General features: G+C 44.0%; 1 protein-coding gene across 1 annotated transcript in view; it reads left to right on the top strand.

Annotated features, from left to right (window-relative positions):
- pkdcca (protein kinase domain containing, cytoplasmic a) overlaps nt 1-19,280 on the top strand; it is a 42,286-nt gene that overhangs the window by 13,982 nt on the left and 9,024 nt on the right. The window contains exon 2 of the mRNA XM_056291427.1: nt 13,300-13,422. Within this exon, the coding sequence (XP_056147402.1) occupies nt 13,300-13,422 (123 nt within the window). The remainder of the gene's footprint in view (nt 1-13,299; nt 13,423-19,280) is intronic.

Genomic DNA, 19,280 nt, shown 5'->3' on the forward strand with positions numbered 1-19,280 from the left:
TTGATGGAAAGATGACCACAGATTCAGCTGGGATGAGGAAAGATGAAGTGGACTTCAACACAGACTTGTTCAGGACAGACAGCTGTGATGTGGATGCTGCTGCAGAGCTTCTACAGGGCCTTCCTCAGCTGAGTCCAGAAGAACAGGATACACTGAGCTTGACATGACTGGATGAACTCACTGCTGCTGTGTCTCAGATGGTGTCAGGAAATGCTCCAGGAATAGATGGCTTCCCATCTGACTTTTTTAAACACTTCTGGAGTGTTTGGTGCAGGATCTTTTGGACATTTTAAAAAAGTGTTTTAAAAAAGGGACACTTCCAGCTTCCTGTCGGTGTGCAGTTCTCCCTCTGCTGCCTAAGAAAGGAGATTTAGTCCTTTTAAAAAAAACTGGAGACCAGTGGCTCTTTTATGCACAGTCTATAAAATTCTCTCCAAAGTTTTGTCAAACAGACTAAAAATATTGAACTGCTGATTGGTGTGGAGTTGCCAGCCGCTTCTTTTCACCTGACAGTGAGGAGTTTCACCAGGGGGACGTAGCACGTGGAAGGATCACGCTATTCCCCCCAGTTCCCCCTCCCACCTGAACACGCGCCCCAACTGACCAGAAGAGGCACTTGGGCAGCGACCAGGACACATACCCACAACCAGCTTCCCACCCGCAGACACGGCCAATTGTGTCTGTAGGGATGCCTGACCAAGCCGGAGGTAACACGGGGATTCAAACCAGCAATCCCCGTGTTGGTAGGCAATGGAATAGACCACTACGCTACCCAGACACAGAGAAAGAGGTATTAAAATCCTAGCAGTATACTTGGGAAGTGAGGACTTTTAGATGTAGAAGTGGGAGGGAGTGCTGGAGAAGGAGGAAGCCAAGCTGTCTAAATGGAAACTATTGCTACCCCAGCTGTCGTTCTTTCTTTCGACATCATCAGCTATGATTTTGGCCGCCAAAAAAAAACAAAAAACAAACATGCTCAACAACTGTCCTTTGTGTTATTAAACTTATTTTGGTTTTTTTTTTTGGTATTAAAATAGAAAGTGGTTTACCATTCCCTTCTGCCCGCAGTACAGGAGACCAGGTACTAGAGTTTCCTACATGCCTCCCTTTGTCCTGAAGCTATCGTTGGCCAGATGGTTTGGCTCGTCCACCAGCTACAGGTACTACACTACTGTTGCCCAGTGTACAGCAGGTCTATCTAAAGGCGACCTTCAAACGCCTTGTCACAGTGCCGTTATGGGGCCTTTGCAGCTTTTTATAGGTCCACCAGTGCCACCCAATGGCCGACTGCACCCTGGTAGCAACCGCCACTGTTGGGCCATGACTGCTATTCGTCAGGTAAGCCTGCTTATTTCACAGCTGTTTCCCATATTTGAGGGAGCATTCCACTATCCGCCACCTGTGGGCGTGCTCCATAGCAGTACAGCTCTACCAGAACCCCCCCCCCCCCAGCTGTCCTACAGGGGAAGATCTCTGATAGTTAATAACCTGGTCACCTCATCTCTATGGCACAGACTCATTGTTTTAGTGCCACTGCCAGGCCTTGCAGAAGAGATGCAGAGGTTTCAGGTGATTTTTTTCTGATCTGGTCAGCACTGGCTGAGGGCGTTGACCCTGTATCTCCCTGTGGCAGAGGGAGGGCAAGGACTTATAGACATTCTATCCAGAACTGTGGCCTTCAGACTGCAGAGGGTGCAGAGGCTGTTTCTTAGGAAAGCTGGCCGACTTGGGTTGGATAAACAGTGTTTTCTGCTGAGATAATCTGAAGCTGACCTGAATAGACTTACACCTTTTTACAGCTTGGTGGTTGATGCCTGGTGCTTGGCTTTAGAAGGAACTGCTGTTTGAAAGCCACTTTATGAAAGCCACTTTATTTTTGTTATTGTACGGGTTACAATGAATTTTGTTCTCTGCATTTAACCCATCCTAATGTATAGGAGCAGTGGGCAGCTGCAGCGCCCGGGGACCAACTCCCGTTCTTTCCATTGCCTTGATCAGGGGCACAGACAGGAGTATTAACCCTAACATGCATGTCTTTTTGATGGTGGGAGGACGCAGACACAATGACAACATGCAAACTCCACATAGAAAGGACCTGGGATGGTCTGGGGTTCAAACCCAGGACCTTCTTGCTGTGAGGCAGCAGCGCTAACCACTGGGCCACCATGCCATTTATACTGACTTCCTTCCAAATACCACCTTTTCCTCTGCTACAGTAAGGACTTAGTTTGTTGAGGCTGGCATCACTAAACTGAGCCATCTTACAAAAACATCAATGGAAACACTTGATGGCATCACTAACGTCAGGTCCTCCGGAGTGCTGAGGAGGATGATGGAGGAAGTCTGGAAGCCCCTGTCTGGGCTACTGAGAGCGTTTGCCAAAAATTATGCTCTAGGTGACCAATGGAATGATGACAATGAGTACATTTTTCCCTCCCTGATCATCAGTGCTGCTGTTGAGGCATGGCGAGGGGGGAGCGGAGTGCTTCTTTTCCTGAAAACACCAGTGCTGGGTAGTTTCAGCTCTTGTGGGGAGAAGCAGCTTCATCACAGCTGTGTGAAGGTCCTCAACCTTCGCTCTCTGGCTTGAAGTAAAGGAGTCAATGCTGACTGGGGTTTTAGCTTCAGACTGTACTCCTAAAAGCAGGTGGGGGGGGGGGGGTCCTGTATAAGCCTCCTGTTGAGAAATGGATGGCTGTGGAGGATTATACATGGAGCAATAACAACGAACACACACAGAGCTCACCTGCATCCAAACACTGGGGAGGAATGTCCTTTCTGTGCAAAAAGGGAAACATTAGAGCATTTAGTTGTCTCTTGTCCTCGATTAGTGGGCTTATTTAGAGTACTGCAGGAATGGGTGGAAGCCTTGGGAGAGGAATTCTCTGTCCTCTTGTTTGTTTTTGGGCCTAAATACACAGTAAGAAAAAGACCACTTCTGGTTCTAGTCAACTTTTTGTTTGGAACTGCCAAGCTAGTGATCTGAAAGACCAGGAAAAATAAGATGTTAGGTCAGGGCTAGACTGATGTGGTGCAGAGTCTGAAGGGTTTGGTGGTGGCTCCTCTGAGGATAGAGCACAATTTCTTCAGCCTGACCAGTAATCTGGACTCTTTCAGGGCTCTGTGGGGGTTAACACAAGTTTTATGTTCACTAAGGGAAGGTGGTTCAGTTGTTCTTAATTTTTAATTTACTATGGTCGTGTGTGTGTGCATGCATGTGTGTGTAGGTGTGTACATGACAGGGAAAGTTTTTTTGTGTAAATGATTTGATGGCGCCACAGTAATGATGCCTGAAAATTTATTGTTTCAGCTTACTAGTTTATATTGAAATGGTTGGAATGGAAAATCTTGATAATATGGTGTAAATAAAAGTTGTTTTAAAAGTCAAAGTCTCTCTCTCTCTCTTGCTCTCTCTCTCTCTCTCTCTCTCCCTCTCCCCCGCCCTCATATGCAATACATGGTTATTTTAACATCTGGCTACAGCAGACATATTGTCATGGTGAAAATCAAGTGTGCAGTTTCTTTTATTTATTTGTATATTTTGCAATAAAGTAGGCACTGGAAAATAACCAACTGGCTGCTGGCAGATTACCGCTGAATGGAATAAGCGCTGATGGAATGTTCTGGGGGAAGGTTTGGGAAAATATTATTCCTTCATCTCTGAGCCGCATGGCTCCAAGGAATGTCAGGAGAAAGAAAGACCGTTCAAAACCCCCGATGGAGGAGAAATGTTAATTGGGAAAAAGGTAGAAATGCTGCCTACCTCCACAGGTCAAAGGTCAAAGTGAAGTGGACAGGAAGTAAGGTCGGAGTGCGTTCCCCCGAGTCTCTAGACTAAACCTGGAAACCTTCACTTAAGTAGATACAAATCAGAAAATTCACATCTTAAAAATGTCATGATAAGAAGTTGGGAATAAATAGATAAAGAAAGTCCCGGGGCGTCCCACTGGCTCACCTGGCAGACTGGTCCATGTATCAAGGCTGAGTCCTGACCGCAGTGGCCTGGGTTTGAATCCAGCCTGGGCCCATTGCTGCATGTCATCCCCTCGCTCTGCCCTGCCTTCCCTGTCTCTCTACTATCACTATCAAATAAGGGTGAAAAAAAATCTTTAAAAAAAGGAAGTCCTGTCCCTTTACTGTTACAATGGCATGATCTGGGTTCAATGATTGACAGATGAGGTGAAGTCCTGCAGTGTGTTGTGTTTAAAGATACAGTCATAAAGGCTTACACTCAAACAAATGTCCTCTGTGATCCGTTCTATCTCTGGTGTGTTTAAGACGACATCTGACCCATGAACATCAGATCCTGCAGACTTTAGCAGTATATGATATGAATGGTTGGTGTCTGGTGGGACTTTACCAGGAAAAATGATAGGGTGTATGGTGTTTTCCATCTTCATCATAGCAGCCAAATGAGGAAGAAGAAGGCAGGTAGAGCTATATAAATACAATTATTATTATTATTAGTATTATTAGTGTTGAGTTTGAAGAAGTCAAGTTGTGTCTAACAAGCAGATATGACAGAACAAGCGGGTAGAAGATCTTTGCCAACAGATTAGTACAACATTAATAAGTAAAGCCAGGTTTTTTGGCTTGTTTTTGATACAACAGCACTGCTGACTCTCATTCATTTGGAATGAAGCTCTGGCATTCAAGATCTTTGCACACCAAATCCAAATTTTTCATATGTGTTTTTAAAAACTCCCATCATCATCATGATCTGACAACTCTAAAAAAAAAACTTGGCAAGCTTATTGATGTGAATTAAAAAAAAGAAAATCAAAACTATTCCGGAAACATTTATGACAAATTACTTTTTCAGAGTTAATGTGTAAACATAGTGGACAAAAGGTGAGGTCATATTTATGTTTCAATATGCCAAATTTTTGAACAAAACAATTTGGACTTGGTGTGTAAAAGCATGTAGAATGGTCAAACACCACTGCACTTGCCAGGATCACTGTTAACGTTAGTACATAAAAAATAACGTTGGGGCGTCCGGGTAGCGTGGCGGTCTATTCTGATGCCTACCAACATGGGGATCGCCGGTTTGATTCCCCGTGTTACCTCCGGCTTGGTCGGGCGTCCCTACAGAGACGATTGGCCGTGTCTGTGGGTGGGAAGCCGGATGTGGGTATGTGTCCTGGTCACTGCACTATCGCCTCCTCTGGTCGGTCGGGGTGCCTGTTCGGGGGAGGGGGGGGGATAGGGTGATCCTCCGACACGCTACGTCCCCCTGGCGAAACTCCTCACTGTCAGGTGAAAAGAAGCGGCTGCTTGACTCCACATGTATTGGAGGAGACATGTGGTAGTCTGCAGCCCTCCCCGGATTGGGGGAGGTTGTAGCTTTAATTGTGTCTTGCTCAGAAGCAGTGACCTGAACGTTTAAATCCAGAGACGAGAGAAGGAAATTATGTTAGGCACTTTAATTCAAAATAACCAGAACTAACACTGTGCTGTGAACAGTACTGCTAACTACCTGTGTGTGTGTGTGTGTGTGTGTGTGTGTGTGTGTGTGTGTGTGTGTGTGTGTGTGTGTGTGTGTGTGTGTGTGTGTGTGTGTGTGTGTGTGTGTGTGTGTGTAAACATGCTTGGAGGCAAGAAGTTGAAAATTGGGGGACATGTGCTTTCTCTCCTGGTTGCCCCTCCTCCATGTTAGTCTGAGTGTGAACAAGACAGATTCCAGCAGATCACAGAGAGATAAGCCTCAAAGTGTGTGTGTGTGTGTGTGTGTGTGTGTGTGTGTGTGTGTGTGTGTGTGTGTGTGTGTGTGTGTGAGATGTAGCAGGCTGTTTACATCAGTTTAACATTCCGTTACCCTTTTCCTTCTGTTCTCCTCCTGCTCCTCTCTCTGACCTCCTTCACTAACAGTGAATGTACTGGAGAGCTTTTCAAATCCTGAACGAATAGAATAACATTCCAGCTGATTCTGAGATCACACCAGATGATTTATTACATTCATATTTACTCATTTAGCAGACTTTGATCCAAAGTGACTTAACAGTCAACTAATACATAGTAGTACTATATGTAGTAGTAGTAAAAATGTAATAATAACTTTATTTATTAAGCACTTTTCTAAACAGTTAAAAATTACTTTACAAGACAAAAAAGTGGTTGACAAACAATGATAAAAAATAATGTAAAAAATTTTTAAAAGTTAAACAACATTGGGAAGGAAATATAAAAGCAAGAGGAGCTGCATATGAGGAAAAATTAAGTACAATAAAACAGTATAAAATAATTAATATAATCAATAGTCAATGACTAAGAAGCAATAAAATATAAATGAGATAAACAAAATGATAAATTCAGACCACAAATTCTGAATAAGCACACTAATAAAAATTGTTTTCAAGAGGGATTTAAAAGAGGTTATGGAGCTCGTCAGCCTGATCTCCTCAGAGAGGTTGTTCCAGAGAGTAGTGGCCCTAACAGAACAGTGTAGGGTCCCTAACGGAACAGTGTAGAGGCCCTAACAGAACAGAGTAGTGGCCCTAACAGAACAGTGTAGGGTCCCTAACAGAACAGTGTAGGGTCTCTAACAGAATAGAGTAGGGGGCCTAACAGAAAGCGCTCAGTCACCTTTGGTCCTCAGCCTAGATTGTGGAATGGCTAGTAGAGCCTTGGTTGAGGACTTCAGGTTCCGACTGGGTACGTATGGCGTCAGAGGATCTGAAAAGAACTTGGGTGCAAGTCCAGAGTGGGCCTCAAAAGTTACCAATCTACTACTACTTTCAGCTGTTCCCATTAGGGGTCACCACAGCGGCTCATCCATTTCCATCTCTTCCTGCCCTTTACATCTTCCTCTTTCACACAGCCACCTGCATATCCTCCCTCAACACATCCATAAACCTCCTCTTTGACCTTCCTCTTTTCCTCTTGCCTGGCAGCTCCATATTCAGCATCTTTCTTCCAATATACCCAGCATCTCTCCTCCGCACATGTCCAAACCATCTCAATCTTGCCTCTTTTGCTTTGTCTCCAAACCATCCAACCTGAGCTGTCCCTCTAATATATTTGTTCCTAATCCTGTCTTTCTTTGTCACTTGCAATGAAAATCTTAGCATCTTCAACTCTGCCACCTCCAGCTCCGCCTCCTGTCTTTTTGTCAGTGCCACTGTCTCCAAACCATACAACAAAGCTGGTCTCACTACCATCTTGTAAACCTTCCCTTTCACTCTTGCTGGTACCCTTCTATCGCAAATCACTCCTGACACTCTTCTCCACCCACTCCACCCTGCCTGCACTCTCTTCTTCACTTCTCTTCTGCACTCCCCGTTACTTTGAACAGCTGACCCCAAGTATTTAAACTCAAACGCCTCCATCACCCCTACTCCTTGCATCCCCACCATTCCACTGTCCTCCCTCTCATTCACGCATAGGTATTCCGTCTTGCCTCTACTGACTTTCATTCCTCTTCTCTCCAGTGCATACCTCCTCCTCTCCAGGCTCTCCTCAACCTGCACCCTACTGTCGCTACAGATCACAATGTCACCCGCGAACATCATAGTCCACGGAGAATCCTGCCTGATCTCATCCGTCAACCTGTCCATTGCCATTGCAAACAAGAGAGGGCTCAGAGCCGATCCTTGATGTAATCCTCCTCACCACTGTCACACTGTGCTCATACATATCCTACACCACTTCTACATGCATCGCTTCCACTCCCAACTTCCTCATACAATACCACACCTCCTCTCTCGGCACCCTGTCATATGTTTCTCTAAATCCACAAAAACACAATGTCACTCCTTCTGACCTTCTCTATACTTCTCCATCAACATTCTCAAAGCAAACATCGCATCTGTAGTGCTCTCCTGGCATGAAACCATGCTGCTGCTCACTAATCATCACCTCTCCTCTTAACCTAGCTTCCACTCCTCTTTCCCATTTCTTCATGCTGTGGCTGATCAACTTTATACCTCTGTAGTTGCTCCAGCTCTGTACAACACCCTTGTTCTTGAAAATTGGTACCAGTTTGCTTCTTCTCCACTCCTTAGGCATCCTCTCACTTTCCAAGATTGTGTTAAACAATCTAGTTAAAAGCTCCACTGCCATCTCTCCTAAACACCTCCATGCCTCCACAGGTATGTCATCAGGACCAACCGCCTTGCCACTCTTCATCCTCTTTATAGCTGCTCTCACTTCCTCCTTGCTAATCCACTGCACTTCCTGATTCACTATCTCCACATCATGCAGCCCTCTCTCTCTCTCATTTTCTTCATTCATCAGCCCCTCAAAGTACTCCTTCCACCTTCTCAGCACACTCTCCTTGCTTGTCAGCACATTGCCATCTCTATCCTTGATCACCCTAACCTGCTGCACATCCTTCCCAACTCGGTCCTTCTGTCTAGCCAATCGGTACAAGTCCTTTTCTCCTTCCTTAGTGTCTAACTTCTCATACAACTCACCATACACCTTTTCCTTTGCCTTCACTACCTCTCTCTTCACTTTACAGTGCATTTCCTTGTACTCCTGTCTACGTTCTTTATTTCTCTGACTATCCCACTTCTTTCCCAACATATACTTTTTTTGTACTTCCTCATTCTACCACCAAGTCTCCTTGTCTTCCTTCTTCTGTCCAGATGACACACCAATTACCTTCCTAACTGTCTCCCTCACTGTTACTGCAGTTGTCCAGCCACCACCCAGTGCCTGTCTTAATTCCTCCCTGAACTTCACACAACAGTCCTAGTGGACTGTTGTGTGACCACCATCCGATGCTGCCTAGCTATGTTCACCCCTGTCACCACCTTGCAGTCTCCAATCCTTTTCAGATCACGCTTCCTACATAAGAGATAGTCCACCTGTGTGCATTTTCCTCCACTCTTATACATCACCCTGTGTTCCTCCCTCTTCTTGAAATTTGTATTCACCACTGCCATTTCCATCCTTTTCCCAAAATCCACCACCATCTCTCCTTCCACATTCTTCTCCTTGACACCATACCGGTCCATCACGTCATCACTTCATCCCTTAACCAACATGCCCATTGAAATCCGCTCCCATCACCACTCTGTCCTGCTTGGGTACCCTCTCCACCACTTCATTTCTTTCTCTTCCATCACACACTCAACTTGCGGGGCATATGCACTGATAACATTCATCAACACACCTTGGATTTCCAGCTTCATACTCATCACTCTGTCACACACTCTCTTCACCTCCAACACATTCTTGACATACTCTTCCTTCAGAATTACCCCTACTCCATTTCTCCTCCCATTTGCACCATGGTAGAAGAGTTTGAACCCATCTCCAATGCTGCTGCCCTTACTCTCATTCCACCTGGTCTCTTGTACACACAGTATAGCTACCATCCTTCTCTCCATCATATGAGCCAGCTCTCTCCCTTTACCAGTCATAGTGCCAGCGTTCAAAGTTCTGACTCTCACTTCCACACTCTTACCTTTCCTCCTCTCCCACTGCCTCTGGACATGCCTTCCCCCTTTCCTTCTCCTTCACCCAACAGAAGCATAGTTTCCCCCAGCACCCTGCTGGCCAACAGTACCGTTGGTGTTCATTGTTAAACTGGGGTTCGACCGATCTGGTATGGAAATCTGATTTATGATCTGCATATTTGATATGGCAAGGGTTTTTACACCGGATGCCCTTCCTGACGCAAACCTCCCCATTTATCCGGGTATGGGACTGGCACTCAGCATGCACTGGCTTGTGCGTCCTCAGTGGCTGGGTTCCTTAAAAGAACCTTAAAAGTTACCAATGATATCTTAAAATCAATTCTAATCAATTCTTTAGTGGGAGCCAATGAAGAGAAGCTAAAATAGGAGTGATGTGCTCTTTTTTTCTTTTTTTTCTTTTTGGTTTTGGTGAGGAGTCTGGCTGCTGCGTGTTGGGCAAGCTGTAATTTATGTACACTCTGTTGACTCAGACGTGTAGAGGGAGTTACAATAGTCAAAACTAAATTTCTACTGGATAAAATTGAACTGATCTTGGAGAGTCTCCTGAGCTGCAAAAAACATGACTGGACAACTGAGTTAACATGCCTGTTCAAGCTGAGGTGGTTATCAAAGATGACGCCACAATCTTCGTTGTTTTGGAGTATATTTTGAGACAGAGAGCCCAGATGTTTTTAGAATAAATTGTGTCAGGGCCACTGATAAATACCTCAGTCTTGTCAGTATTTAGCTGCAGGAAGTTGTGGCCATCCAGGGTTTAAGGCCATGCATGCAGTCATAGAGTTTATCAATTTGATTAAAATCATTAGGGAGAGAAGAGAGGTACAATTGATTGTCATTTGCATAGGAACAGAAGCTCACATTATGCCTGCAAATTACATGCCCCAGGGCTAATATGTAGAGAGAACAAGAGTGGTCCAAGGACAGACCGCTGGGGAACCCCGCATGTCATCTTTACAGAGGATGACTGTGACTTGCCAATGGCTACCCTAAAAGATCTATCTCACAAGTATGAATTAAACTACTTTAAAATTGGTAGGTGACGCTCAAGTCCGTGCAGATGTGAGGTGGTCAGTATCAAACATGTTTGGAGAGGTAGTTTGTGTGTTTGTGTGTGTGTGTGTGTGTGTGTGTGTGTGTGTGTGTGTGTGTGTGTGTGTGTGTGTGTGTGTGTGTGTGTGTAAAACAGGCTTTGGTCCCCATTAAGGTAGAAAGATAAGCTTTAGAAGAAAGCCACTTTATTTTGCCACTGCATTCTTACAATGTATTGTATTCTTACAATGAAATCCTATTGTATAGGAGCAGTGGGCAGCTGCAGCACCCGGGGACCAACTCCAGTTCTTCTCTCCTTTGCCTTGGTCAGGGGCACAGGCAGGAGTATTAACCCTAACATGCATGTATTTATAAGATAGAAAAACCTGAAACCATATACCTTGTGAAGACATTTTATGGGTCCCTGTGAGGGAAAAGGGTCTATTTTAGGGTTAGGAATTGGTTTTAGGGTTAAGGTTAGAATTAGGATTAGGTTAAGGTTAGGTTAAGGGTTAAGGTTACTCATGTCATTATGATGGTTTAGGTTAGGTTAAGGGCTAGGTAGTTAATGAGGGGTCCCCACAAGTATAGGATGACATGGTGTGTGTGTGTGTGTGTGTGTGTGTGTGTGTGTGTGTGTGTGTGTGTGTGTGTGTGTGTGTGTGTGTCACAATTTTTTGATTGTGTAAGCGTGTGTTACAGAGAGGGCTGTATTTTAATGAGAGAGAGACAAGAAGTTCATAGTAATGTGGACAGGATTAACCCTTAACCTCTTCACTACCAGACACCTTCCACTAACATTCCCAGGTCTCTCTAACTGTCTCTCGCTCTACCTCATGCAATCTGCCTGTCTACTTCCTGCTCTGTATCAGAATGTCAGTAGACCCCCCACCCCACCCTAAACATGTGCGCGCGCACACACACACACACACACACACACACACACATACACTCACAGACGCACACGCACTTCAGGGCTGAAGGAATCCAGCACAGAGCTGCTGTTCAGTGTTGATGAGAGAGAAATTGCTTTTTACATGAGGAATCTGTTGATGTATTATGCCTTATTTTGTTTCTATTTTGTTCATGTTCAAATATATCTGAATACATCCGTCATGCTAGTAAAGCTCATTAAATTGAATTTAATTGAAATTCAGCGATAGACACAGTAAACGGGGGTGGGGGGCAGTCTGACCTCCTGTATTTGTTTTTAGAAAATTGAAAACTGGAGAGAAAATGAAATCTCCCATAATCCTCCTTTTCTCCGCTCACCCCACCAATGGTCTTTGTCCACATAACCAGCTAAGCCTTCCAATTCCAGCTGCTAATCTGAGCTGCCAGGGGGACCGACCACTACCTGCCTTCTTCTTCCTCATTTGGCTGCTATGATGAAGATGGAAAACAATATGCACCCTATCATTTTTCCTGGCAAAGTCCTACCAGACACCAACCATCCACATCACATACTACTAATGTCTGCACGATGTGATATTCATGGGTTACATATTGTCTTAGATACACCAGAGATAGAAAGGATCAGAAAGAACATTTGGTAGATTGTACCTTCTCAGATCCAGTCTAATGTTTTTAATTCAGCCAGACATGTTTACTGTGTAATATTAACGTTAGGAGTCATTTCTTCATCTTCAGAAATATCCTTTGATTTGTTGTCACTGTTAGCGCCCCCTCTCTGAACACAGACAATTCTCAGCAGGTTGAGTTCACATGACTCTTTATTCATAGCTACCTAGCTCGCTAACTAGCATGATGTTGCTAGGCAACTATTCAAAAACGGACCAGCTGACAGAGTGATGATGACAAGTCATTGACTGTCCAATCAAATTACAGTATTAGATGATGTCAAGTATTACCAGAAGCTGATTGCTTTTTTGAAATGGCTGAATTATGTTGACAATCAGGAGGAGAGTTTCTCAAAAGGGCTTTAGTCACATTTCACTACAATAGCAGTTCTGATATTTTGATTAACTTCACATTAACAAACCTGATAAAAAAAATACCACAAGACAGGAAAACATGGTATATACTGGACTGGGTCTGTAAATAAACTCTCACAGAATTATTTTCCCATTGAATGCTTTGGGAATTTACTTTTCTCCAGTAATAACAGAGTGGTTTGGTGGTACGTTCCTACACACACATACTGCTGTTGTGTTCCTGTGGCTCACAGTGGTATCCATGGGCGGGACTAGTTGTCAGGATGCCAGACACACACACACACACACACACACACACACACCCTGGTACCACAGAGCTGGCATCTCATCTATCCCAACATGCACCACTGCCAGAAATATCTCTGGTTTTCACACGCAGAGACTGGTGTATGCAGAGACAACACACAGATGTGTCATGGTAGACTCTCGCCTGTCCAACCGGACATTCAGGCCCTGATTGGCAGGAGTCCCTGTGTTTGGCAGCCAGTGGCCACACTCAGTTGTCAATCAGGGTGGTCGCGACAGGGGCAGGTCAAATCAGTGTTTAGATCCAGTAGGGTGAGGTGGGGGTCAGTCTGTTCCCCAGCTGTGTGACACATATTAACAACCACTGTTCTCCAACACACACACACACACACACACACACACACACACACACACACACACAGTAAAAGGCAATCTGTTTGTTCTCTTAGAACATTCAAGCTTTGTATTGTTTGGGGAGTCATCATCTGCAACACTAAATATGTGCCTGAACTTGGTTATAACTAACTGTCAACCTGTGTGTGTGTGTGTGTGTGTGTGTGTGTGTGTGTGTGTGTGTGTGTGTGTGTGTGTGTGTGTGTGTGTGTGTGTGTGTGTGTGTGTGTGTGTGTGTTTTATGCTGCCAGCTTTATGGTTACTGTTACCAGGAGACCAACGACATAGCGGACACAGTGACGGCCATCACAGAGTTGGGCCGTCCTCTCGAGATGATCAGTCTACTGCAGACACCCTGGGAACAACGCTTCAGGGTTAGACACACACACACACATATATAGATACACTCAGAGAAAAATATGTATATACACATGCACAGACACACACCGAAACACTGAAACACTCATAAATACATATACACACACATGCAGATACTCAGACAGACTCATACATTTTCATTTATGCACAGATGCAAACAAACCTACTTTTTTTCTGTGGTTGATAATGATACTTATACTTTTAGGGGTTGTCTGAAAAAGTAAGTTGAAATGTAACTGTACTTAAGTAGATGTTACCTTAAAGCTGGGGTAGGCCGTTTTTTTTATGGCATCATTAGGCAAAAATTATATAATAACCTTTCAGCATATTGTAATTCAAGTGATCTGAGAGGAAACTAGACTTCTGCACTTCCTCTTGGCTCTGTATTCAGGCTTTAAAAAATCGAGCCTGGGATGGAAGATTTTAGCCAATCACAGGTCATTTCAGAGAGAGGGCGTTCCCATTGGCTGTTCAACAAACGCAGGTGAAGGTGTACATGATCAATTTGCATCCCCTCTGCCCCGCCGGTTGCTTGTGGTTGTAAACCTAACCCTAAAAATAAGACCATCTCAAAATAGCTGCTTCACATGAACATTAGTGTAAGAGGTTTGCTGAAGAACTTTTTTTTTTACATACATTATCAACCACGATACAAGTTTCACAAATCTCGCGTAGACATCTCCTGGTTGTACACGGGTGGGCGTAAGGGGCCGAAGAGTGATGCGGAGGTCATTTGGTTTAGCGGAGTGACACAAGGCAGCAGAGATAGAGGTGGAAGGATTTGTATTGGAAAGTTCAATGTTACCTACTGGTGCTTTAAGTAATCCTGTTCAGGTAGTCATACTTTCAATGGAGTAAAATATTTCAGTACTCTGTTTGGTCTCAACAATAATTTGTTGTTTAGATTCTTTTTCCATCAACATCTTCATTTTTGCTGTTTGAGGAAAAGGAAGTTTCTTTTCCCTCCTGAATAAAAACATTCTCAGTCACACTGCAGCCAAACTGTATAACTCTCACCTTTAACCTCCTTGCATTTGGTCTCACTTGTTGTATCTGTACAGGTACTAAAGCTTTTTAGATGTGAAGCACCTCATGACCCGCTTCTAACTCCATCAAATCGTCATTGCGTCTTATGTTTAGCTTTACCATGGGGGGGGGGGGGTTGTGACTCCTCCAAAATGTTTGTGAGTGAGTACGTGCATCTAAAATATATGCAGTATGGGTGATGTTGAGCATGTGTGTGGGAGGGTGGGGGGTGGGGGTTGTTATAAGCAAAACAATTGGTAAGAAAATTGGCAAAATATATTTTTTCTTCTCCCCAATGCCACTATTATCTCTTAGTGTCTCCCGAATATTCTTTGTCGTGGTATTTCCCATGCAGTTTTATTCGAGGTAGGAATTCACAGAAACATCATCAACATCACCAGAGATGCATGTTAAGATGTAAGACATGAGACTTGAGATCATACACCAACAAAAGTATCCAAGGAATGAAAGAATGGGAGTGGGATTGGGAGAACACAAGTGATCTTCTTTGACCAAACTGAAATAAGCCAACAGCATATTGATGTCCACATACTTGTAAAGATGCCCAGCAGTGATTGGTTCTCCATCATATCAGTCTCCCTCCCTTCACTGAATCCCACCTGACCGTTCTGTTTCATCATGATAGGTCAACTCAGGGAAGTGTGTGGTGCTCCTCATGCTGTTTCATGGCACTCTGAAGTGTCCAGTCATGATATGATGTAAATAACATGTGATGTTAGTTAGTCCATCGAAAATGTGCAGTCAGTATTAGACCTACTTCCAGATACAAACCTAACACAATGATCCCTTATTAAATTCCAGCCAGTTTGCTATTGCAGGTATCTGTAGGAGGTAAATTGGGGATACGAGGTGTAGTTACACGCCACAACACTAAACCACAACATGTAGGTCGTCTTCCTGACATTACAACTCTACTTTCCAATCTTACTGGAGCAGAGTTTCATCTTAATGACTAGACTGCAAATAGACGTTAATGCAATGTAAATGTCATTATGGACATGTTGGACTCATATTTTACATTTGATTCCTACAGCTCCCACATGTCCACACTGGACGGGCTGTGCTGCCTGTTTCCTGTCTGTCTGTGTGGCGCTGATCGCTATCGCCACACCGTCGCGCTCTAATGACTTCCTGTTGCTTCCTGTGGCCCAATCCCAGAGCTCCGCCACACTCCAACCCCCCCCCCCCCCCCCCAACCCGGTCTCTTTCCTTGGTTCGTTCTCTCATTCCTCTCTCTCTTTCTGTGAAGCGTGTTTTAAAGACTTTTCTACAGCTTGTCTCTCAGTCGTATGTGGAGGGAACAGGCTTTTAAACATCTCCAGTTCCTCATAAACGTCGGCGACTTTCTCCAGCCAGCTCTGCTGATGTGTACATAAGGTTCCTGTTAGTGTGTTTGGAGGGATGAAAGGAGAGACGGGAGGAGGTGTTGGAGGTTTGACTCGCTCTGTGTCCCTGTCAACTTTCACTAGTTCAATATTTCTTCTTCTTCCACACAAATAGAAGATCTGTCCCTGCTCCTCGCCTCTCCATCCTCCTCCCTCCCTTCAGCCAATGAAATGAAAAACAGCTTCTCCTGAAACGTTCCCTCCAACATTAGTGGTCGGTATGAGGTGCTAATAGACTCTGGGGACACTTTGAATTTCAAACGCTCCATTTGGGTCTGTGGCCATTTCCTGTTTGCCCTGATGAAGTCTCTCATGGCAGAGCTCCCAATGCCTGTCAATCAGCAAGAACACCCCCCATATACACTCACACTCACTCACACACACACACACACACACACACACACACACACACACACACACACACACACACCGCCAGCTAGGCCTCTCTGAACACATCAGCACCGCCACATTTCAACATGTGTGTGGGATTTTTTTTAAAGGCAAACATAGAGAACAGTCACATGACAAAAACACACAAAGAAAAAGAGAACAAAAGATGTAAGGCAACTAATCAAATATAACACTGTAATCGAACACAAAACAAAAATTCACACATAACTGTTAGAAATTTAATGGGGGAAAGTTAAAAGGTCAGATTCAGCAGCCTGTAGGCTGAGCTGTGGTAATGTTCATCAGCTCCATCCAAGTCCAAATGGGGAATGGAAGGTTGTCAGATTTGTAGAACATTTGTGTGTTGATTCTTTATGTTTGCAATGGATTTTTCCAATTGGAAGATCATTCTGTTTTTGCACCTTATTTTCATACCATTACCATCATTCATGTGAGTTACAATATCAACTGAACAGGAGTGTCAGACATGTTTCAGCAAGTCCAATTTAAGCCAATTATCCAAACCAGGTATTTTGAAGTGCAAGTTAGAAGTTATGATGTGAGATGTCCAATAGTATCAATGATGGATGACATTGCTGATCTACTCCCTGGTTCAACCTGCAGGAAGTAGCCGCCTATACTTACCGTAGGTAGTAGTAACCACCCATAAGCTATCCAGCCAGCACAATAGAGAAGTCATAGATAATGGACAGTCATGGACACAGTCTGACTGAGACACTAGGGGGGTTTGTTGTTTAAAGGACACATTTAAGACTCATGTTCACTTGTCCCATAAGACACCATTGTAAAGTTGAGTCCAGCAGTTGTCCCCTGTCCAAAATCTCCTAAATGAAGATGGCAAGTAAAATGACATCATAACTGATATGAATGATGGAAAACACTATGAAAATAAAACACAGGTTCACAGAAAGTTGAATCATTTCACCTTATTGTATTGTATTGTTTATAAGTGCGGGGATACTTGCAGTCAGTTGAGACTGAAGAGGTCACTTAGATCAATCAATCAATCAATCAGTCAAGTTGTATAGATGAGTGATGAAACATTTCTCTCAATAATCGTTGTGTCCAGATGAACTGATTCAACTTTCTGTGCTCTCCTTACCTGGATTATTGAGCAGGCATCAAGACATTAAGACCCAGGTTGGTAAAAAACAAAAATATCTGCCAATTGGAAAAATCCATCACAATAATAAACACTCAATGCACAAATTTTCTACAAATCTGGCAACCTAGCATAAAGAGTCGCAATATGGAGTAAAAGGAGATTAATTTTTTTTCTGGATTTTTCCTAATTTTTCTCCCCAATTGTACTTGGCCAATTACCCCATTCTTCCGAGCCGTCCCGGTCACTGTTCAACCCCCTCTGCCAACCCGGGGAGGGCTACAGACTACCACATGCTTCCATACATGTGGAGTCGCCAGCCGCTTCTTTTCACCTGACAGTTAGGAGTTTCACCAGGGGAACATAGCACGTGGGAGGATCACGCTATTCCTCCCAGTCCCCCCCCCCCCCAAACAGGTGCCCCGAACCACCAGAGGAGGCACTAGTGCAACGACCAGGACACATACTCACATCCGCTTCCCACCCGCAGACATGGCCAATTGTGTCACTAAGGACGCCCGACCAAACCGGAGGTAACATGGGGATTTGAACCGGCGATCCCCATGTTGGTGGGCAACGGAATAGGCGTATCCTACGTTTGAGGGTCAGCTGAACATGTCTGGCACACAGCAGACATAATCTCACCTTCATCACTGTTACCCGCAATCCATCCTGCTGCCACCACCAGTACAGCCAGCGTCCTACCTCAGCGGAGAGCCTTTGTTCAGACAAGGTGCTAATGTGCGAGCGTTTGATTTATGTCCCAGTGTGTGATGGCGAGACGCAGACTGCTCTGGGATTTTTTTTTCACTATCCATTTAAAAACAGCTCCGCCTGCCTGGGAAGCAGAAATGTTTGATTTAAAGTCAAAGCCATGAGTTTTCAGAGTCAACCTATCTCAACCCTCAACCCGCGTGCAGACATACACATACATATATAAACAAATATACACACAGACACACAAGAATATGTGCACACATGCACATATTCATTCACATACACATTCATACACCTATTCACACATACGTATGTACATATTACCTATTTACACACACACACACACACACACACACACACACACACACACACACACACACACGGTAAGCTCAGCCAAGGGAAGTGTGTGAAACTGGAGTCGTTCAGTCAGTGACGTCAGAGGCTCTGGCTGCACAGTAGAAACACAGTAGAACTCACAAAGACTTAAAAACCCTGTTGAGAGATAACGTCTTTCATCATTACTATTATTTTCCAAAGTACGACAGAAAGAAAAACCAGCATACCCCTACAGTCGCACACCATCACGTCACAGAAAATGACTGGAAAGAAGAAAAAAAAGAGACTCAAGACACTTCATAGAAAGAATAAAATTAACAAATAAATCATATTTTAGATTGATCTAATCTGACAGACTGAAGTTGACTTGTGGGACGGGGAGGGGTGAAGGCATTCAACCGCTGGTTCGTAGTTTGGACAGTTTAGTTTAGGTTACATTAGTTTAGCTTAGGTTAGTTTCGGTTAGATTAGGTTCGGTTATTTTAGTTTAGGTTATAATAGTTTAATCTAGGTTAGTTTAGGTTAGGATTAGGTTAGGTTAGTTTGGGTTAGTTTACATTAGGTTAGGTTATGTTAGTTTAGCTAAGGTTAGGTTAGTTTAGGAAAGTTTGTTAGTTTAGTTTAAGTTAGGTTAGGTTAGTTTGTGTTAGGTTAGGTTAGTTTAGGTTAGTTTAGGTTAGTTTAGGTTTAGTTCCTGTGTGTGGAGTTTGCATGTTCTCTCCATATCTGCATGGGTTTCCTCCGGGTGCTCCGGTTTCCCCACACAGTCCAAAGACATGTAGGTCAGTTGAAAAGGCTGTACTATATGGTCCCTAGGTGTGAATGTGTGTGTGTGTGTGTGTGTGTGTGTGTGTGT

This window comes from Lampris incognitus, chromosome 13 (genome assembly GCF_029633865.1).
Source record: "Lampris incognitus isolate fLamInc1 chromosome 13, fLamInc1.hap2, whole genome shotgun sequence".
Classification (NCBI taxonomy): domain Eukaryota; kingdom Metazoa; phylum Chordata; class Actinopteri; order Lampriformes; family Lampridae; genus Lampris; species Lampris incognitus.